This window comes from Cebus imitator, unplaced genomic scaffold (genome assembly GCF_001604975.1).
Source record: "Cebus imitator isolate Cc_AM_T3 unplaced genomic scaffold, Cebus_imitator-1.0 Scaffold364, whole genome shotgun sequence".
NCBI lineage: Eukaryota > Metazoa > Chordata > Mammalia > Primates > Cebidae > Cebus > Cebus imitator.
The window spans coordinates 420,467-443,521 of record NW_016107679.1 but is presented as its reverse complement, the minus strand read 5'-3'; the positions used below and the strand labels follow the sequence as shown (position 1 = coordinate 443,521).

General features: G+C 35.0%; 1 protein-coding gene across 1 annotated transcript in view; it reads right to left on the bottom strand.

Annotated features, from left to right (window-relative positions):
- RIC1 (RIC1 homolog, RAB6A GEF complex partner 1) overlaps positions 1-23,055 on the bottom strand; it is a 142,819-nt gene that overhangs the window by 64,134 nt on the left and 55,630 nt on the right. The window contains exon 3 of the mRNA XM_037730823.1: positions 12,478-12,557. Coding sequence (XP_037586751.1) covers positions 12,478-12,557 — 80 coding nt within the window. The remainder of the gene's footprint in view (positions 1-12,477; positions 12,558-23,055) is intronic.

The window sequence follows — 23,055 nt, the reverse complement described above, 5'->3', positions numbered from 1 at the left end:
TTACATGGTTTGGGTCTGTGGCCTGTGGGAGGCGACTGGATCATGGGGGCGATTTCCCCTGATGGTGCTGTTCTTGTGATAGTAAGTTATCGTGAGATCTGGTTGTTTAAAAGTGTGTAACACTATACGAGGCAAGGAAGGTGCATGTTAAACAAAAACCTAAATTTTCAAGAGAAAATGTAACTGAACATTTCTTTTTATCTTTTTGAGATGGAGTCTTGCTCTGTCACCCAGGCTGGAGTGCAGTGGTATGATCTTGGCTTACTGCAACCTCCACCTCCCAGTTCAAGTAATTTGCTTCAGCCTCCCAAGTAGCTGGAATTACAGGCACCTACCACCACACTAGCTAATTTTTGTATTTTTAGTAGAGATAGGTTTCTGCCACGTTGGCCAGGCTGGTCTTGAATTCCTGACCTCAAGTGATCTGCCCACCTTGGCCTCCCAAAGTGTGGGATTACAGGCATGAGCCACCTCACCCAGCTTGAACATTTATTTCTAAACTATACTTTGCATTTAAATGAATATATTCCAAAGGATTAAATATAGATGCTGATAAAAAAGATAAATAACTCCACCAGGAGTGCTATGTACATATCCACTCATGAAAAGAATAAAATCATTCAAAACTTTTCTAGAGGTCTCGAACAGATGAACCAACTATAACAAAGTTATACCACAGATAGGGTATAACAAGTTATTACTGACTTGCACTAATGAAATAGAAGCCAGCCTATTTAAGTCACAGTAGTAGTTTTGATAAATTTTGAGAAGAAACATGAAAGGAAATTAAACACCAGACTTTGACCGTATGATTCTGAGAGGAATCTGAACTAAAAGTTAGGTAAGCTAACTGGGACAAAGAATGTGAAGAGTAGGGAAGCGTAGGAAATTATACTTATTTGAAAAAAAAATTATAACTCACAGTTGTCTTTGTGAAACTACATGGCAAAGAATAAATTTAATTATCTTCTAACTTTTATTAAGATTATTCGTAACTCCTGTAGTTCAAAGTTATAGGAAGTTTAAGTAATCTGTTTCAACCATTTTTCCATAAGCTTTGCCTTTAGTGTGCAATTGTGCAGAATGAAGGTGTTTACACAATGCACATATCATGTTTTGGCAAAAATACCTGTACATGAAAAGGTGCACAGCTTGTTAGACAATTCAAGTACTTTGAGAAGAAACAAAATTTACAATTTATTATATATTTATAAGGTATATTTATAAATACACCTTAATATACATAAGATAATTAATTTGTAAGATTTCCCCTCTAAAAGTGTTAAAATTTGCTAGATTTACAAACAGATTTATAAGATTGTAGATAGAATGTAAAAGTTTGAGCTACAGTTATTGTTTTAAAGCTTTAATAAATTACTCTTTAGCCAAAGTAAACTCTAAATAAATATTCAGATTTTTGACTCTGAAAACACAAAAACATACAAAATCACAAATGCACACAAAAAAAATGAAACAGCTGAATACATTATGGGATAGGCAAAGGGAATTAATCCCATTATAATCTCCTCAGTAGTGTTCTAGATTTCTATCTATTTGAGATTAACTGGGGCTAACAAAAAACCAACTAACAAAATTTATAGAACTAGCTAAAGACTTGTCAGTCTTCCCAGCTCAGTATTAGTTAGTTTAATCAGGTGGTTTCCCCACAACCTATGGCAGAATTTGTGAAAGAAGGAACATTTCAATAAAGGAAACTTGGTGGAGTGGTGGGGGATGGAGTGGGGCAAGCCCATGCGAACTGTGACCCTGAGAGACAAGAAACCAGTAAAAGGAAAAAAAAAAAGTAGGAATGATTGTTCAATAGATATAAAATTCTAAATTTTAACTAAAATAAAAATTTATTACTTTCTTGTGATAACATTAGGGAAATATGCCCTAATATTTCCCTCCGCTTGGTAGTTCTTCCTCAAATAAAACAGCTAATGAATAAAGGAAATAGTGAAGAAGTTAGCATTTCTCTAAATATCTTGAAAAATAACCTCATGTTTTTCTTAACTCAGTTTTGGATCAATCGTGTGATAGTTTTCTCAATGCATTCTAAGTTGTCATGGTTCTTAAAGCCAAGAGGTTTACACACCACTGCCTATATAAAGCTAATTCTGCACACAATTTGTCTTATTTACAGATAGATACTTTCAGATATGCTTTAAAGTTTAATCATGGTAAATGGTCACTAATTTTAATACTGTATATGAAATCCAATAATTTAGTTTCAGAATCAAAGTTAACAGACATCAGGAAGTGTTGTAAATCTCAGATTATTGCCAAAATCCAAAATGTGAAAAATCCAACAATTATACTTTATTTACAAAAACTGACTTATACAGGATTTATTAAAACCTAATTTGCAAAACAGAAGAAATCTAGAGATACTAGGTTCCCCTTACCATTTGTGTGAAATTTGTCTCTAGAAAGTTTTATAAAATGTTACTTTTATATTTTATTTACCCATGCAATGTGCAAACAGATTTTTGAAAAAAACAAACAAAAACAACAACAAAAAAAACAAAAAACCAACAAAACAGATATTGAAATAAATGTAAGCTATACATACAATTAAGAAAGATCAATAAAAACAAGTAGGATAATTATTTACCCACTAATTCCAGTTTAGAACTGCAGACGGCCAGGGCCCATCCCAGCAGCTCGGGGCCAAAGCTGGAGCCCACCTTGGACCAGCTGTCATTCCATTGCAGGGTACATTCACATACATACCCCACACTGACTCAGACTGGGGCCATGCAGACACGCCAATTCACCTAAAAGTGCACATCTCTGGGATGCGGGAGGAAAGCACAGAACTACACAGACATAGGGAGAATACGAAAATTCCACACTGACAGTAGCCCTGGCAAGGGATCAATTCTTTTCCCTCATCAATGTTATGACACTACAGGATACGCTGTAATGAGTTTCTCACTATATTAAAGAAGCTATCTTTGTAAACACTTGGCATTTTCAAGTATTGTATAAATAAATACTTCACCAAAGTTCCCCAGAGGGGTCAAGTCTGTTATTGCTTACATTTGATACATGACTCAATTTGAGACTTGCTTTTGAACAAGTACACCTGTATTTTTTTGGTAACCTCCAATAAAGTTTTGTCATTCTTCAAATTCTAGTTCACTCTAAAACCTCACGCTTAATGAATTAGAATTCTCTTCTTTTCTAAACACATATAAATTGTCTTAAATATACAATGGAGGCAGATTATATTTACATAATTCAAAAGGCAACCTAGACAACAGTTGTAACTTATTAAGAATCAAATAATTCATTTTTCTCATTTTATAGACACACAGCACAGAAAAGAACTTTAGAAAGTGGCTTTTCCAAAGCCTTGGGAAAAAGTAGAATCTGATCTGGAAACTGAGCCTCTCTGATTCCAACTGCCATATGTTTTTCCACATCTCTAAACTTCTGCATATTTACTTGAGGTAGTAATAGCAAGTCTTAAGAAAAATATCACAAGAAAGTAGGAAAAATGAAACTAAGCCAGTTTGAGAGTTTTGTTTTATTAATGTATTTTGCATACATTAACTTTTGCAATTAAAAGTAAAGCTTCCCAGTTTTCTATTCTAACGAATGATAAGGCATTCATGCTAATGAGTGGCCCTGAAAGAGCCACGAGAAAAAAAAAAAGAAATGTTTCAATGGAATGGGTCAACTTCTAGTCAAACTTCCTAGAACACTGAGGGGGGAGTAATTTCTCATCAAATTGGTAAAAACCAAAAATCAAACCACAATACCCACAAGTGTAGCATAAAAACTACACAAAAGTCACTGAAGAAAGAAGACTGCTTTTAAAGCATATCATATATGCTTTGGAGGGCTAGATAAGGTGATATCGAAAACTGACTCAAAATTAAATTCAACAGCCATTTATTTGAGCAAATTCTTTTGTGCAGGAGATATGTGCCAACTAAAGAAAATAATAATGTGGCAAATAACCTGATGGATTTGGGGCATGGGGGAACAGAAACTTCAAGAACGCAATTCATTATCGTGTTTTTCCTTGCAACGTAACTTACCTAAGTCCAGACTTTTCTCCCAAGTATAGAACTCAAGTGTCATCTACAAAACTTCCCTTGAAAACTAATCACTTTACCCTGAAATACTATTATGACTTTTCAAGATATTCACTTGGTAATCTGTTATTTCATATTGTCATTAGCTTTAAACAATTATTCATCAGTATATTTACTACCAGTGTATAGCAAGTGTTTTAGAGATGATAGTAGGCACACAATAAACAAGGAAGAATGCCATTTGAGATGATTCTTAAATGTGCAAGGTTTAATCTAGAAAGTTTTGGCAGCCCTCTGTAAATTCTGGGACTAAGAGGGTTTAGTTCTCCAACCATAATTCTGGAAAGGCTCAGGATGATTTATTTTCCCCAAACTCCAGGCCTCATATTTCATCATTTGCATTCATCATTGTTTACTGGAATGCTCATAATAATAAAAAGTATTTCTGGATGAAATGAAATAATAATGATAGTGGATGTGCTTAACATACTCTAGTGGAAAAAGACTGAAAATAATTCTAGCTGATGGACACTTAGATGGTCATTTTATTATTCTACTAGTAGAGTACTGGCACCAAACTTGTGCCCAGAAACAAGAGAACTGGACAAAATACATCAACCAACCATATTCAGACATGAGACAGCAGGCAGCACAGGACTATCAGTGAGTGAAGGAAAACAAACAGGTTTTCTGGCAGAAGTCACCTTCTAACCTCTTAAGGTTTTGTCCATCACGTAGAGTGAGATAACCTAGGCATAGTATGGCAGCCTTTATAAGTTGAGGAGAAAAAGATTAAAGTTCAGAGAAGCAGAAGCAGCTATTTGTGAATCAGAGCACCAGTGATGTGGGAGTTACACAGCAAAAGAGCTCTAGAAACCTGCAGGAGTTTTCCCTGAGTCTTACTGCATAAAATGCAAATATATAATGACACTCCACAAATCCAGGCAAAGCATGACTACTAGGATTTTTGGCTACCTAACTCATTAAGAACTCAGGAGACATTTCAGTTCTGACTAGCCAGAATGGAGAGACCTCGTTAAAGACCCAGGGCATTCAGTGGAGACTTCAGAAGGGCTAAGCTAGCTTAACAATTAAATCCACCCTAAAAATCATACAAAAAGCCTCAAAAGATCAAGAACATCTCAAAGTAGCTTAACCGCCACCCAAAACAACCTTCAATACTCTTTAAAGGAAGAGGACAAAAATCAGACAATGAATAATGTAATACAATATCTAACATCCAATCTAAAATTACTAGACATGTGATACGACGCAGCAATTCTACTCCTAGGTATTTATTTACTCAAGAGATAAAGGACAACTGGAGAGTGAAATGAGATTAGAATCTAAAAAAGCAAAGTTCGCATTTTTCACTTTTTATCTTTATATATCTCTCATTGTTTGATTTTTTTTTTTTTTTAATAAGAAGGTACTCATGAATTAGTAGTGTAAATTGTTAAAAAGTACTATGGGAATGCACATACCAGATCAGTTATTTACTGGGTAAAAGGGAGGATAGAAGAGTTGAGGACAGAAGGTTTACAGAGTACAAGAGATGTCTGACCTGAGCTTGAAAAACCAAGTCAGATAAATTTCTTCCCTAAAAAAAGATAGTGGGGGAGTCAAACCGAATAAAGCAAATAACAAAGGAACACAGGCATTAAATTGGAATTGTGGGTTCAATGTGTTTGACATATGAAGAAGTAGGTTCTAAATGCTAGGCCAGAGAGCTTTGACTGTTTTGGAAAAAAAATTTGTTATCAATACAAATAATAAACTTCATTATGTAGGCGAAAGAGACGAGGGAAAGAGAAATGAGTTAGTGAATAAGCTTTTTTAATAGATGAGGAGGAGGACATGAGGGCTCCTAAAAAGACCAATGAGAGTAAAATAGAGTGAAATGAATTCTAGAGACCATGGAAAACTGTAATCAATAAAATTTGATGATTGAACAAATATGGAAAGTGAAGAAACAAATAATCGAGAGGAAGAAATAAATAATCCAAGGTTTTCTACCTCATACAACTGTACAAAAGATGATTGATAATAACTGCAATAAAATTTAACAAAACAAAAGCATGTATAGCTTGGTAGGGAGTGAGTGAGTGAGGTTTAGACATTAATTTGAAATTAGGAAGATATAATAGGCTAGGTGCAGTGGCTCATGCCTGTAATCCCAGAACTTTGGGAGGCAGAGGCAGGGAAATCACTTGAGGTCAGGAGTTCGAGGCCAGCCTGGCCAACACGGTAAAACTTTGTCTCTACTAAAAATACAAAAATTAGCCAGGCATGATAGTGCACGCCTATTGTCTCAGCTACTTAGGATTGAGACTTGAGAACTGGCTGAACCCAGAAGGCAGAGGCTGCAAGCAGCCAAGATCATGCCACTGCACTCCAGCCTGGGTGAGGGAGGGGGGAGGAGGAGCAGGTGGCGGTGGAGGAGGAGGCGGAGGTGGACATGGAGGAGGAAGAAGAGGAAGAGGAGGAGGAGGTGGAAGAAGAAGAGGAAGAAAGAAGAAGAAATAATAATCGAGGAGAAAAGTGACAAGACCTAAACTGAAGTAGTGTTATTGAGAATTATAAGGAGGGAAAAGAAATGACACACAAGGTACAATATACTGGCCTAGATATAAACTGGCTATTGATGTTAGTGGGCAGGAAGAGTGACTAAACTCAAATAAATGGTGGTGCCATTTACAGGAAAAAAAAAAAAGGCTCTTGACTTTCCCAGGATTCACTTATCTAAAAATCAGACTGTATTTCAACTTTACAGATAATAAAAAATTCATTCTAACTATAAATTATTAGATAGGGCCTAAAATTTATACACCATATCGATATCTTCTTATGAACTTTCATACCTGCTAAATCTCACCAATCCAGAATGGTCTCCCTCTGGATGTATGTTTTTGTTACCTCATCGTCTTTGAGATCCTTTTATATGTCATCTTCTCAGTGAAGACATCAACCACTATTTTAAGTCGTATCCCTACTCTCATTCCCTTACCCTGCGTTATTTTTCTCCATAGAATGGATCACCTAACTCATAATGTATTTTACCTATCACACTCTACCAGAAGAATAACAAGCTCTATCAGCAGGGCTTTTTGTTTTGTTGTGTTTTTTTCCATTGTTGGATCTCTAGTATCTACAACAGTGCCTAGATCCTGACAAAATTCAATACTTTTAAAATGGACAGGCAGGTGGATGAAAATAATTTTCAGAAGAAGTTTTTGAAAGAGGTAGTACCCTTTCACCAGACTTTTTATAGAACCAAACCAAAAACAAAAAACAAAAACTGCTTATCGTTTACATTAGCATATATGAAGACAGCCTTTAGTCTGATAAAAACAATGTGTAGTGTTCTCTGAATTGGGCACATTTTTTAACAGGCCTATCATTCTTTGGATTCAGGTGCTACCCTTGGAAGTATGGCCAATAAGGAAGCACTTTTCACTACCCAGAACTTATATAGTACAATTGTTACCATTCCTATTAACAAGTGCTCAAGCAACTATAATGTAATGTGTGCATGTAACATACAAAGTTCAATAGTGAAAGTTTACCAATGTACATTTACAGAATATAAACACACTGAAATAAAACTAGACATGGGACGTTTTCAGAGGCTCAAGCAGAACATAAACATTAAGACCACTAACATATTGTCAAGTTTATCAACTGAATGTAGAACAAGGTATATTATTAGAAATGAAAGGGAAAAGTGGCTGAAGTTTCCTCTCTAGAAAACGAACACTCAGAACATAACAAAAAGAAATAAACATGTGTTGAGGGAAACTTTCATGAGTCTGTAACTAATTCAGATCTCTTTTCACCTCTAAATATGATATGATGTAGATGGTTCTGTCCCTTACTGTAGGTTTCTTCTGCAAAGAAGCTGGATTTTAGAAGGGACAAGTTGTGCTGAAGTTAAAAATTGCTAACTTCAGGTAGCTCTTCTCTTCCTTTCCAGCTGGCACTAATTCATTAACAGTGACCTGGTAAGAAGCATCACCATCTGATGAAATATGTTGGGAGGGTGGAGGGGGAAGAAGAGGAGATATGATTATATTTTGGAGTGATTTTTTTTCTTCAGTGAAAAAGATAAGATTGATATCTTTACTATATAATTAAATGTACTGAATTTTAGCACAAAAACTTTTTTTTTTAAAGAAACTCAACCTCAATAGTGCTAGTCTCTAACAGAAAAAGAGGGTAATAGTAGCAGTGGAAAGATAGGAAGAAGGGGGAAAAACGTCTGCTCTCAAAAAGTATACATTATAACATATTTGTTTAAATTATTTTCATTATGACGAAATTAAATATGATGTGCAATTTAAAGATCTATTAAACTTCTATTTAAACATAAGCATATGAACACGTTTTAAAGCTAAACACAAATTCTGATTTATCCCTGGCAGTTTCCTTCATTAATGTCACTAAAATTTCCAAACCATAAAATAAAATGTCCAGACAACCTTCAATTAGTCTGGCCCACCGGTCTGTGTAACTAATATGAAGTATATTTTAATATAAAATGGAATCTAAGACTTCTAAAATGGAAAATTCATTCATCAAAGAGTAAATGATCTTTGAGGTATAAGGAGTCACTTAATAAAACTGCCACCATTGTTAAAGACTGACTCCCAACATCTATAGGAAGGATGCTAGAAACAACGCTAGGTGGAAACTAGGACAGATCATGAGGCATCTGACCTGTGGAAAAAGATATGCAGTGTAAAAGGATATGCAGTCTGAGGTTAAGATGCTGTCACATAATACAGGGAAGTTAAGATACTCTAGAAAAACTCTTATGATGAATTAACAAGATTTAGAGAAGAGAAACAAGAGACAATCGTATTTCTATAAATGAGTGAGAAGAGGAAGATTAACCACTGACCTTAGTAATTACACTGCCTCTATTCTTCAGGACTATTAAAAACCACTCCAGATCATGTGACTATGAGTGAGTTACTTTGCCTCTCTGTGCAGCAGTTTGTATAATAATTATACCTAACTGCCACATAGGGTTGCTTACAGGGATTGAGTATTAAAAAGTGCTTAGAACAGTGTCTCAAACTACACAAGTGTTTATAATGTCACAGATGACAATGAAGATACCACTGTCAAAACCAAACTTTACTTTCCTCAAATCCTTATATAACCACTATTTTTCAGGTTTTAAGAATGTGAATTTATTTAATCCTCCTAAGAATTAAAGAAGTTATTTTTATTCCCTTTGTACAAATGTGTTCTGCAGAAAAAACAAGAAACTTACTAGACTAAGTAATCCAACTAGAAAAATAGTCTAGCACACAAATATACAACAGAACTATTTTCAAGTAAGAGATTTACTTCATTTCAGGTAGCAGTTTGAAGTTAGACTCTGACAAAGCAGCAAATTATCAAGCAGAAAAATATAAATACATTTAAAATTACTTAAAAAGCTTAGAAATGAAGTAAAAACTTGGTGAAAAAATAATTACTGGTAAGGGCAGTTGTCCTTTATTAATTATCCCATAAGCTATGTGCTTACCTGAACACTGAATATGAACGATCTCATTTAATCTTATGAAATGATTACTATTGTTATGCTACTCTACAGATTAGGAAAGTTTTTGGTGGTATTAAATAACTTGAAAGAAGTCATACAGCTGAAAAGTGGTAGAGAGAACTGTTGAAAAACATTAAGTTTACCCTGCCTCCATGGCTCCTTTGTGAAGGATACCTTCTAGTTTGTGATTGGTGGTGGGCAAGTAACAGCTGCCTACTTGGTGTATTCCTGAGTTATGTGTATATGTAGAACACCTGTGTATTAATAAGACTATATGTAGAACATCTGTGAATTAATAAGAATCACCTGTCAAAGAGGAAATAAATGCATGAATGAATTTCTGCTGGGGGACTTCAGTCCTGGAAAGTTGGTCCCCAGACAGAGCAATTCTGTTGGCTATCTGGGTGTCTGCCTCTCAATACCTTCAGCCTGCCTGGGTAAGGAGCTCCTGACCAAGCTGGATCTTGGCAGCGAACGTTCAATTCCAGGTCTATCTGGCATCAAAGCCTATACCTTTAACTATTATTCAAGCTGCTCTAAAGCAATGCACATTTTATTGAGGCCAGCCATTGAAACCTAAGACTTTCAATATGGTGAAATAATGCCCAAATTAGGAGAGTATGTTCTTTATTTAGTTCTCTGCCTTAACACACACAAACACAGCAAAGTTCATGCATTGTCAGGACTACTTAGTTAACTCGTGTCTCTTGCAGTTTTAGAATCAGAAAAGAAAGAAACTATTCCTTAAAACTTTTCGGGAACACAAAAAGTGGGTCTCAAAATACCATCCCAAAACACTATAAACATGCAATCATATTAGTGAACTGAAAAAAAGAAAATACAATTTTCACTATTTCAAGTTATTTCTCTATCATGCCCACAGAAACATAAAGTTAAATTGTTGCTTCTGATTATTACTTTTTAAAGAAACATGTCTAAATTAAGCAATAAAACTAAATATAGTAGTTCAAAATGCACAAGTAAATCTAATTTTAGTCATTGATTACAATAGTTCTTCAAAAAAAATCACAAAGTTATCACTTAGAATGAAAAAAACTTCAGTTTTTTCAGTTTTACCAATAAAACTGGATTTAAAATTTCTAAATACATGATGTTCCTATCATTTTGCACTGTATTTATGTGTTAAAAATTTTTGCACTAAAAATTTTTATTGAAAAATAACCAAATTAAATTGAATCCCATCATCAAAAAAATTTCTGTACTTTAAAGAATTCCAAAACTGAAAACCTCAATTAGCACTATATTTGTTACAAAAACAAGTGGGTATATCATCAAGAAAATCTAAACAGTTAATAATTTAAGAATTGAAAAGCAGAAGAATTGCTACAGTCCTACCAATCAGGAAAAATTACTATAAATATTTGTATTGTACTGTTCTAGGTTTTGTCTTCAGATGACTTTTGTTGTTTTATGTAGTTGTGGTCATGTTACATATATAATTTTTTGTGACTTGTTTCTTCACTTGGCATTATAATATGGTCAGATTCTTAAGTTTATAAATTTTTCTGAGATATATTTAATGACTCCATATCACAGTAGAAGGATGTACCACAGGTAACTTGTTAACCAATTCCCTATTATCACACCTTTGTGTATCAGAAGTGTGCAACACAACTTTTATTATACCTCTGCTAGCAGTAATAATTTTAAAAAACTATTTTAATATATTAAAATGTGTGGGTAGAAAAATGTAACCATTCTATTTAATGTTTTATTTTATCTGGGTTACTACTGGGTCTGAATTTAACTGAATTAAAAATTTCTAAATACATCATAATGTTTCTATCAGTTTGCACTGTCTTTATGTGTTTATTTTATTTGAGTTACTATTGGGTATGAATTTAACTGAATTTAAAATTTCTAAATACATCATGATGTTTCTAACATTTTGCACTATATTTATGTGTTAAAAATTTTTGCACTAAAAGTTTTTTATTGAAAAATAACCAAATTAAATTGAATCCTATCATCAAAAAAATTTCTGTACTTTAAAATACAGAAATTCTCTTGAGTTTGTTAGAGTATTTCCTTTTATGAGATTACTTTTACTTATTTATCTAGTGGAATCTCTGTGTGCTTACTGGCAATTTATAAATCTCTTTTACATAAAAGTAGTAAGACTTGGCCCTATTCACCACAAATATTTTTTCTAAGTTACTTGCTGTTGATGTTTTTTTTTTCTGTTAATAGTCAAAAACTTAAATTTTTCACACAATAAAATCTGTTTTTCTCTTTAATTTCTTATATACCTATTAAACTTTGTATGTCTTCCACCACCTAGAAATGTGATAAATGCTCTTATATTTTTATCCAGCTTTATCGCTTGAGTTTTATTTTTGTTTTTTTTAAAGACAAAATGCTTTACAATGATAGATTCTTTTATTTCAAAAGTTAAGGTCTACTGTAAGGAAGAAAACAACACAAAATATACCTAACTACACAGTGTAAAGAGCAAAAGTCCATGTTTTTCCCAAATTTTAACCAAGAGTTAACAACTGTCTGGGGTTTTTTTTTCTATGCATATACAAAAGGAGAGGCAAAAGTACCTGTAACTTACCAACATTTCAACTCTTCCTCTCATGATCTCTTAGCTCTTCCCTAATAGGGACTGAGAAATGCTAGACCTGCAATTTATTAATAGTAAATATTCTTGATATAGTTTATCATCAAGATTCCTAGACTTACAGAATTCTTTATTCAAGAAATGACAGTTCGAAGACCTGGTAATTTTTGAAACACTATTTTGGAAATGCTGACTTAGTTTTACTTTAATCACTACAGACAACTCAAAACTGTAACGCTTTTCTGAATATAAAGTATACAAGTTAAAATAATAAAAAGCAACAAACTTACTTGGGATACACTGGTTCGTAAAGGTACTTGTCCCCTCTTGTAGATGTAATATGAAAAAACAAGATGTATCCATTTGCTGTCTGAAAAAGAAATTTTTTTAGTCATGAATTAAAGGGTAAGGCTATAACTGTAACCCTGAATTTTAATTTTATAAATTCTTTGAAAAAAATTTTACTCTCCAATACCCTCCCTTAGAGAATTATAGCTTAATTATACAAATAAAAGTAACTTGTTTAATATAACCCATATTGAAAAGGAGAGTTTTTACAGATTTGAAAAGATTTCAAAACATGTCATTGAAATCAGTACTTCATAAAATATTCTTGATATGAATATTCTCAAATAGCTGTATTATTCAATAATGAGTGATTATTTTGCAGAATATATAGAACTTTTTGAACTCCGCACTAACATGGAAAATAATTATTCTAAGTTTATAAAGCAACAATGCCACTTTATGGCTTTATTATAACTTTATGACAAAGCGCTTACTCAAAGATTACACAGTATTAACTTCAGAAAAGCATATTTAAATCAATCCTTTGGTCTCTGATTTACTACAAAATATAGCCCAAGACATAGAAGTAAAACTGAGCAAACCTTTAATTTCCAAAATTTGAACATCAGCTAGTTCATATTTTTAAAAAAGAAATTGTATTAAAAACAGTGCTGTTACATGATCATGACATACATCTATGGCTTGTGAAGTTCAAACAACCATTTTACATTTCTGTAAGTATAAAATACTATATTTAGCTGTTTCTAGTCAAACATTTTTAGGCATGACAGAGTAAAGTGGCAGTGTTTTGCCCAAACTACTTTATGGTAGTACTGAATTCCTATCATTTTAGAGGCAGGTGGGCAAGTACTCAAAGTAGAACCAAAGAAAACCAAAGAAATTATCAAGGTTTCAAATTTCTTTCTAATTCTGGCTTCCTGTTTTTCAAAGGAATGACCAAGGAAACGGTTTCTTCAGCAAAGCCAGGTTATTTGCTTTCTTTCTTAGTATTTTACAATGTATCTGAAATTTCAGTTTCAACACTGTAAGATGCAAAAAAAAAAAAAAAAAAGTGAAAATTCTTCAGATTAAGATCATCTTTCTCATTCTTCATGTGCAATTTTATGTTCTTGCAATATGGAGAATATGGAAGCAAAAGGAAAATGGCTTCAAATCAAATCATAGCAAAAGTTTCACACATATTGCCCTAAACAGATTAATGACTGTTCAAAATCTTTAAACTCTAACTATTACCTTATATGAGCTAGAAAAGTAAAATAATATGGTCTAGTGCTTAAGAGGGATAACATTAACCTACCAATACTGTCTGAAATATAGTTATTCAAGGCCAAAAGCTCAGCACTTCAGAGTATCAAATGTTAATAATATACTCAGAATCTTAACAATTGCTTAGAAGACTGGAATGTCAGGGAAAATATGCATCATTTTGCACCAGCATTTAGAAACTTTATAAACACAGTATAGTAGCTGAAATTACAAATAATAGCTTGATTTACTATTTTGGCATTCTATGTATCAACCATCTTTACTAAATATCTAAGGCTTTGTATGAATAGTAAATGCTATATACTTCCAGATCCCTAAGACATTTATTATTGACATTTAAACAGTCCTGCATTTGAAAAATTTAAAAACCGTTTGATAGTAAATGGATTATCCTTAAAAAGTAGTTTGTTTGTTTGTTTTTCTGAGATAGGGTCTCACTATATTGCCCAGGCTGAAGTGAAGTGGTGTGATTATGGCTCATTGGAGCCTCAATTTCTTGGGCTCAAATGATTCTGTTGCCTCAGTCTTCTAACTAGCTGGGACTACAGGCATGCACCACCAGGCTTGACTAATTTTTTAAATTATTTTTAGACATGAGGTCTTGCTATGTTGTTTAGGCTGCTCTTGAACTACCGGGCTCAAGCGATCTTCCTGTCTCAGACTCCTAAAGTATTGGGATTCTGTAATCCCAATCATATGCCATCACACCTGGCCAAAATGTAGCATCTTACTGTTGCTATACTAAATCTGTCTTTATGCAGTGTTACAGTAAGCCTTCTCTTTGCATTCCCAAAATAATGCAAATAAAGCATATAACGATTGCTTAATCTACAGGCAACAATCCTAACACCTTCTTTAAACATGTACACATACAAACACCCCAAAACTAATGTTTCTAAGTAACCTGGAGTTCTTTCACCTGTTATCATCTCATATTTTAAATATATACATATTTTTCCTTTCTCCAAGGCACACTACTACTGGATTATGTAGCTTTAATCACAAAGGTCAAACAATTTCTGTAAGCAATTTAAATGACAAGTCTTCTTACCCCTTTCTTTTGAATTAGGGTCATAGATCTACAGGGATGAAGGCTGTATCATAGATACATAAGGATAAAAGGAAAATACAAAAGAACAACATCACTACTTTAATAGGGGATAAAACAGATTTGTCTCTGTAAGTATAACTTAGAATGAAATAACTAGAAACAACAATTTAAAAGGACATTAACCAATGTATCAGAAATTCAGTCAAAAACCATGCAAACTACCTCAGCTAATTCCACATTTTAGAAAGAAGAATCTGAAATCTGGATTACATACATACATATGAATATATTTAACTATAAATAAAAAGCTATAAATCACAAGCACTCTCAAATATAGGTGGAATCTTTTGACATAAATACTCATCAAAATTATTCCTAATAAACCACATTATTTTATACCAGAGTACTAATCTGTTTTTTAAAAAGGCCATACTTCTGCTTCCAACTAGGAAGGAATAAGCTGAAGTTGATTTATAATCACATCTGAAACAACAACAACAAAAACAAACAGACAAAACACATGAAACAGTTTTCAAAACACTGGCATCAAGCAATGAAGGCCAGTCATCCTTGAGAGATGAGAAACAACTGAGGTGAACTCTATTACTCTTACCCAGCTTACTGCCTTGTGAGAATTTCTGGGTCAACATATTTAGAAGGGGCACTTAGACAAAGTCTGGCAGACTTCCAGAGTTCAGAAGCTGAAGAATCCAGGGAGAGTAAGACAGCTAGAATTCATGTGACAGAGTACCAAAGGAGAGAGCTGCACAGAGAAAGAGTTCAGAAGTATCACTAAGGGAAAACTACTCAAACAGTCTGGAGAATAGTACTTGTCCCACAAGCAAGATTAAAGAAAGTCACAATTCACAGGGCACTGGGAAGAAAACTCAGGAAGGTGGTCTTAAAGTATTCTTGTGGTAATCCTAGGAAGGTATTGCCTTAGTAGTGGAGAATAATTTGCTCACAGTTAAGCATGACCCCAAAACAAAAAAACAAACCATAAAACAAACTACTTCCAAGTAACTTAACTGCATCCTAGTACAAAGCTCGGGATGATTTACAGGATGACAAAACTATCCAGCACACAACAAAGTAAAATCACAAAGTATGACATCCAGTCAAAGACTACCACAAATGCAGAGAAACCGAAAAACATGAGACATAATGAAAAATCACCAGTCAGAACAACACATAACTCAACCAGATGTTAAAATTCACACAAAAGAGCATTAAAACCTTTTGCTACATTCCATACGTTCCAAAGGTTAGGCAATATAGAAAACCCAAACAGAACTCTAGAAACAGAAATACTAAAATATCTGAGATGAAAATGACATTGGCTGAATGACAGGTTAGAAATTGATCATAAAAGCACAGCAATAAAAAACTATCCATAAACACACACACACACACACACACACCCCAAAATACAAACACAATCAGTGAAATGAGAGACAACTTCATGTAGCCTAATATACACAGAAATAGAGTCCCCAAATGACAGGGGTAGGAGTCAGAAAAAAAATATTTAATTTAATTCAAATTTCATTTGCTTCACCTAAATTTCTTTAAAAGATAATAGGCTTTAAAACAAGAATAACAGCAGTGTATGCTGGGGTTTAAACTGGGTATAAAAATAAAATGTATATATGTTTCCTGATGCCAATAGAACAAAACTAGAAATAAACAAACAAAATTCTGGAAAACCCACATATCTTTAAAAACTAAACAGGATACTTCTAAATAACCCATGAATCAAAGGAGAAAAACAAAGGGAAATTTAAAAAATACATCACACCCAAATTTGTGGGATGCTGATAAAGCAATACTTAAGAGGAAATTTACACCCTTAAAATACTTATATTAGAAAAAAAAATCAAATCAATGACCTAAGCTTCTACCTTAAACTAGAAATAAATTAAACTAGAGCAAATGAAATCCAAAGCAAGTGGTGGGGGGTGGGAAGGGTGAAAATAACAAAGATCAAAGTAGTAATCAATCAAATAGAAAACAGAAAAATAAAATCAATGAAATAAAAATCTGGGGTTCTTTTGTTACTGTTTTAGAAGATCACTGAAACTGACACACTTTTGGTCATTACCAATCGGGCAAAAAAGAAAGAACCACTAACAGAAATCAAAGAGGTGACATCACTACAAATCCTAGAGGTGTTAAAAGAATACAGTGGCTTGTACCACTGCTCTCTTTAAAATAGCCAATCAGAATCAGCTTAGACTGTGCAGTCCAACTGCAGACAATAGAGGAACAAAACAGCAGGAGGGGCTACCTGTGTCAGGGATAAGAATCCCCTCCCCTCCCTTGTTCAGGTGTGCTCTCACCATTGCTAAATCCGCAAGACATAGGATGCACCCTTCTACAGAAGTAAATATTGCCTTGCTGAGAAAATTTATGTTTGAGTGCTCTTTCTTTTGTAGCACTGAAAGTTTGCTTCTAACAAAAGTATTGCCAAATTATTTATCAAAAAAAAATTATATTAATTCCCAGTATCACTCTAATTGTTCCTAGAATTCCTTTTTATTTCTGAATTAGATTGGTAAAGCATGGTCTTATCATTTTAATTTCCATTTGTTTCCTTGCTAATGATTTCTCCCTCTCCCTACCCCTCCCCCCCACCACCCCATTTCCCTCTCTTTCTCAACGAAGTTTCACTCTGTTGTCTTGGCTCACTGCATCCTCTGCCTCCCAGGTTCAAGCAATTCTCCCGCATCAGCCTCCTGAGTAGCTGGGATTAAAGGTGTGTGCCACAATGCCCAGCTAATTTTTGTATTCTTAGTACAGGCAGGGTTTCACCATTTTGTCCAGGATGGTCTTGATCTCTTGACCTCATGATCCGCCTGTGTCAGCCTCCCAAAGAGCTGGAACTACAGGCATGAGCCACCATCCCTAGCCATCTTTTAATTTTTATTGGCTCTTTATGCTTCTCCTTCTGCAAGTTGCCTTGTTTGTCCATTTTTCAACAGAATGGTCTTCCATAGGAAGTTTTTATTAACATTAACATTTCATTAAGTCATACAAATAATAATTGTCCCTAGCATTGCAAATAACTAACATAGATGGTACGGTCATCAGTGTTTCATTTTCTTGTCTAAACTTGTTTATCATCTATCTCTCACTAACCTAGGAATTAGTTCCATGTCCACTTGCTTGTCCTGTTCACTGTAGCTCCAATACCAAGGCATTCCATATTAAATGAAATAAATTATCTGAACATACCATTACTTAACCAAGATAAAGGATGTCCTGTTAGGTACAGGATTGTTAGAGGTTCTTTTTTTGTGGCTACAAGATATTGTTTTAATGTTCTCTTAAGTTTCTAGGGTTGGTGGTGAGAAGTCTATTGTTAATGTGATTCTCTTTCCTTTTTCTCTGAATGATTTTTCTCATGATGACTAAAATTCAGTTATTTCTGCACATTATCTCTAAATAGGTGTATTTTTTCATTAAACTTTTTCCACACAGCCCCAGCCCCAATCAAATATATCTAAGTCTCAGCCTTTTCAACCTGACAACTTAAGGATTTCTAAACTAGAGAAGTTTCTTCTATTATTTCCTAAACTAATGCTTATCCTGTCTTGTTTTCTATTGCTCATACGCCAACTTCCTGAATTTGTTCCTGTAGGTCTCTGATCTTTTCAAAAATAATTTTATTTCTGTATGTCTTGCACCGTGAAATTGTTTCCATTTGATCTTCTGCAACAAAAGATTCAGCTCTCACAAACGGTTATCAGTTCATCTGTAGAATTTTTCTCTTAGGAAATTTTTAGCTCTAAAAAGTCCTGATTATGTTGTAATTGCATTTTCTGAAAATTTTTAATAATTTTTTTCTTAATTTACTACATTCTTCTGTCTCATCCCTGTGGCTCATCAATAGAAGCCACATATTTTACTTGTTTAGTTTGGGCTTCCACAATTTGGTCCCTTAGTGGTTTTTTCTTTGCTGTGTTCCATTAGTCACCTGTAGACGTTAGGCTTCGATGTGGATACCTGGGAATGCAAACCTACAAATGCTGGATAAAAAATGACCTGCAGAGGCAGACAAGCTCACACACTGCTGAGGCTTCAGCAGTCTCCTCTCAGGGATTATCTCTGAGTGGAAGGGCCAGCTTCCTCAGACCATGAGGTCTGTCAGCAACTGAGTTCACTAGCGCAACTTCTATTCTAAGCCCACGGCAGTCAACAGAGGTTTATGGGAAGCCCTGCTAATGTCCTCTTCCAGGAGCAGACACATTCAGCCCTTTTCTGATGGGAAACCACAGGATTCCACTTTTTTAAGCTCACTTAGAGAACTGCGAAATCTGAGATGCTGGCTCAGTGCCTTAAGAAGAGGCAAAGCAAACCTTTCCGTCTCCCTGGTCCTTCAGCATCTATTCCTTCCCTAAAGAACTTGATACCTTAATGATTCAGACTTTAGGTTCATGTTTACTATACTCCTGAGAGGAGGAGTTAGGAATGTGGACTTCTATCTTCTCAGAATTTCAAAATTAACTTAATTTCTAACATTTCTACTAGGTGCTCAAGGTTTTTGTTTCTGGCCTCTGCCTGCAAAAGAGGTTTTTATTTTCATTTCTTTCATTATGATATAAAACAATAAAGTCTGGGTTCAGTGACTCACACCTGTATTCCCAGCACTTTGGGAGGCCAAGGTGGGTGGGTCACCTAAGGTCAGGAGGACTCGCCTGACCGACACGGCAAAATCCTGTCTCTACTAAAAATATAAAAAATTAGCTGAGCATGGTGGTGGGCACCTGTAATCCCAGCTACTTGGGAGGCTGAGGCAGGGAGAACTGCTTGAACCTGGGAGGCGGAAGTTGCAGGGAGGAGGAAGTTGCAGGGAGGTGGAAGTTGCAGTGAGCCGAGATTGTACCACTGCACTCCAGCCTGGGCAACAGAGGAAGACTCTGTCTCTAAGTAAATAAATAATAATTCAGACAAAGAGCCATTAGCTATTTGGTAATAGTTTAGAAAGGTAACTGATATTTTTGTATCATCTGTTTAGCAAGATATTAGGAGGATGAGAGGAGACTGAATTTTGCTGAAGTGTAGATGTAAACAATTACCAGCCATTACTCCAGAGGTCACAAGATTTGAAACTTCCCTAATTACTACTGCAGGTAACATCAGTATTGTAGAACCTAAGATTGGCCTTTTCCGGTTTTTGCATTTCTGATGGCCGATGGCTTCATGTGGGCCCACCAACTGGTCCTGGTCCTGTGGATCCACTCAGAAGTGGACTCAACATTAAGACCACTTTCCACACCCCTAATTGCATCCCTAAACAATCAGTAGCACCCATTTCCTGTCCCATTAAACTATCCTTGAAAAACCCTAGGCTCCAAATATTGGGGAAGACTCCTTTGAGAAATAAGATTCTGGTCTTCTGTTCAGCCAGCTGATCTTGATAAATCAACTGTATCTGGGCAGCAGGCAAAATGAAACTGTTGGGCAGTTAACGATAGTTTTAATAGAAATATCTGGGCTCATTCCATCTTTATATAATGCTTAAGATTTTATCCATAAAACTGAAATTAGACTAAAAATCATAAAAGGAGTATTAAGACAATTTTATATACATGGTTAAGAATTCTACTGCACAGTATGTAGTAACACTAAGTAGGTCATGGCAGAGCAACACTCCCAACAGCTAGAAAAAGGCAGAAAACATAAAAAATGATATTTTTAAAGGCATCAGGCAAGCTATGGAATCAATAAGGCCTAGAATGATTAAAATTCATAGTAGGACGACTGTTCAGAGGTAAGCTGATTTTTTTTCCCCCCGAAGGCCATTCACCAAATCTGGGCACAGGCTAAGAAAGCAGCAGACTTAGTTAAGGCAGAGGCTGCTGGAGCTAAGAAAAGTCAGCAAAACTCTTGGCAGTTACATAGGGTTGAAGAAATAATCAGACTTAAAATGCCTCAATTCCACAGCCAATTTCTCCCAGAAGACATTTGCTGAACTTAGAAGCTGCAGAAAGGGCTCAAGGGCTAGAAGGCAAACTTCAGAAAGGCAAAGTAAAATTTCCTGTAGTTGTGAGATGCATAGGTATCCATACTAACTGGAGACCTGCCTCAAACACACAGCCAGAGACGAAGATTCTGTGCTTAGTCAAACTTTAGTCAGGCTCCTGAACCTTCTCCTAGGTCCATCTGTGCATTTCCTTGCAAAATCCAGTTTAGCAAGACCCCCACACTTGATAGCTGATCAGGTGCCTCATCTTCCCCCTGGCCTGTCTTCAGCAAGAATCTTAAGTTGTTTTAGCCAGAATCCCCATCACCCCTGACGTTTCCTTTCAGTAATTTTCTATCCATTGACTCCTGCACTGCTCCTTGGCTATAAACTCCCACTTGCCCATGCTGTAGAGTTGAGCTCAATCTCTCTTTCCCACTGCAGTGTTCCCCTACATGCTGTGATAATCCCAAAAAAGTCTTCCTTACTGTGTGTTAACAAGTATTGGATAATTTTTTCTCTAACACCAATTTTACCCTCAAGACATTTGCTCGATTTTGATGTCAAATGGGCAAGATGACAATCAAATGTGGATAAAGAAAATGTGATATATATACATACACACATATATACACACACACATACATGCCCCACAGAATACTACTCAGTAATAATAAGAAATGAAATAATGGCATTCACCGTAACCTAGATGGAATTGGAGACTATTATTCTAAGTGAAGTAACTCAGGAATGGTAAACCAAACCTGAGTTATATGTTCTCCTCACTCATAAGTAATTGGGAGCTAAGCTATGAGAACACAAAGGCCTAAGAATCATACAATGGACTTTGAGGACTTGGAGAAAAGAGTGGGAGGTGGGTGAGGTATAAAATACTACACACTGGGTACAGTGTACGCTGCTTGGGTGATGGGTGCCTAGATGGAATTGGAGACTATTATTCTAAGTGAAGTAACTCAGGAATGGAAAACTAAACATCGTATGTTCTCACTCATAAGTAATTGGGAGCTAAGCTATGAGAACACAAAGGCCTAAGAATCATACAATGGACTTTGCGGACTCAGGGAAAAGGGTGGGAGGCAGGTGAGGGATAAAAGACTACAACATTGCCTACAGTGTACACTGCTTGGGTGATTGGTGCACCAAAATCTCAGAAATCACAACTAAATAGCTTATTTATGTAACCAAGCACCACCTATTCCCCAAAAGCCTACTGAAATATAAAAAAGACAAGACAGGGAAAAAAAAAAAAAGCTTTAAAGGGCAGAATCAAATCTCTCATTTTACTTAGAGGTAAAATGAGTCTTACCAAACTTTCAAACCAATTCAAATCAAATTCAATCCATGCCAAAACGGAAATAATCAGCCCCTAATCCAAATAATGAACAGGAGTCTCTAAAGATAGCTACCATAATTCTCTATAATTTTTTGGTACGCTATGTCTATAATAAAATTGCCACACATGAAAAAACAGAGTCAGAAGACCAATAACAAATAGAAAAGATGATCTTAGATAACTTTAAAATAATCATGACTATTGTGTTCAAGAAAAATGAAAAAAAAATAGATGAGAGGACTGACATTTTTCACCAGATAGACTCAATAAAAAGAAGCATTAAAACATATGAAACCTCAATTTACTATCTCAATGGAGTCAGATTGGATATAGCAGACAGCATGTATTAGTAACTTAAGAGACACAGCAACCCTACAAGCCAGAAAAGAGTGGGGGCCAATATTCAACATTCTTAAAGAAAAGAACTTTCAACCCAGAATTTTACATCCAGCCAAACTAAGTTTCATAAGCGAAGGAAAAATAAAATCTTTTGTGAACAAGCAAGCACTCAGAGATTTCATCGCCACCAGGCCTGCTTTACAAGAGCTTCTGAAAAAACCACTACAAATAGAAAGGAACAACCAGTATCAGCCTTTCTAAAAAATACCAAAAAATAAAGAACATCAACATAATTAAGAACTTGTATCAACTAATGGGCAAAACAGCCAGCTAACATTAAACGGCAATATCAAACTCACACATATTATTATTAATTCAACTAAATCCCCCAATCCAAAGTCACAGACAGGCAAAAAAAAGCCAAGACCCATTGGTATGCTACATACCATCTCACATGCAAGGATACACAAAGACTCAAAACAAAGGGATGGAGAAAAATTTACCAACCAAATGGAGAGCAAAAATAATAAATAAATAGAAAGCAGGAATTGCAATTTTTGCTGATAAAATAGACTTTAAAGCAA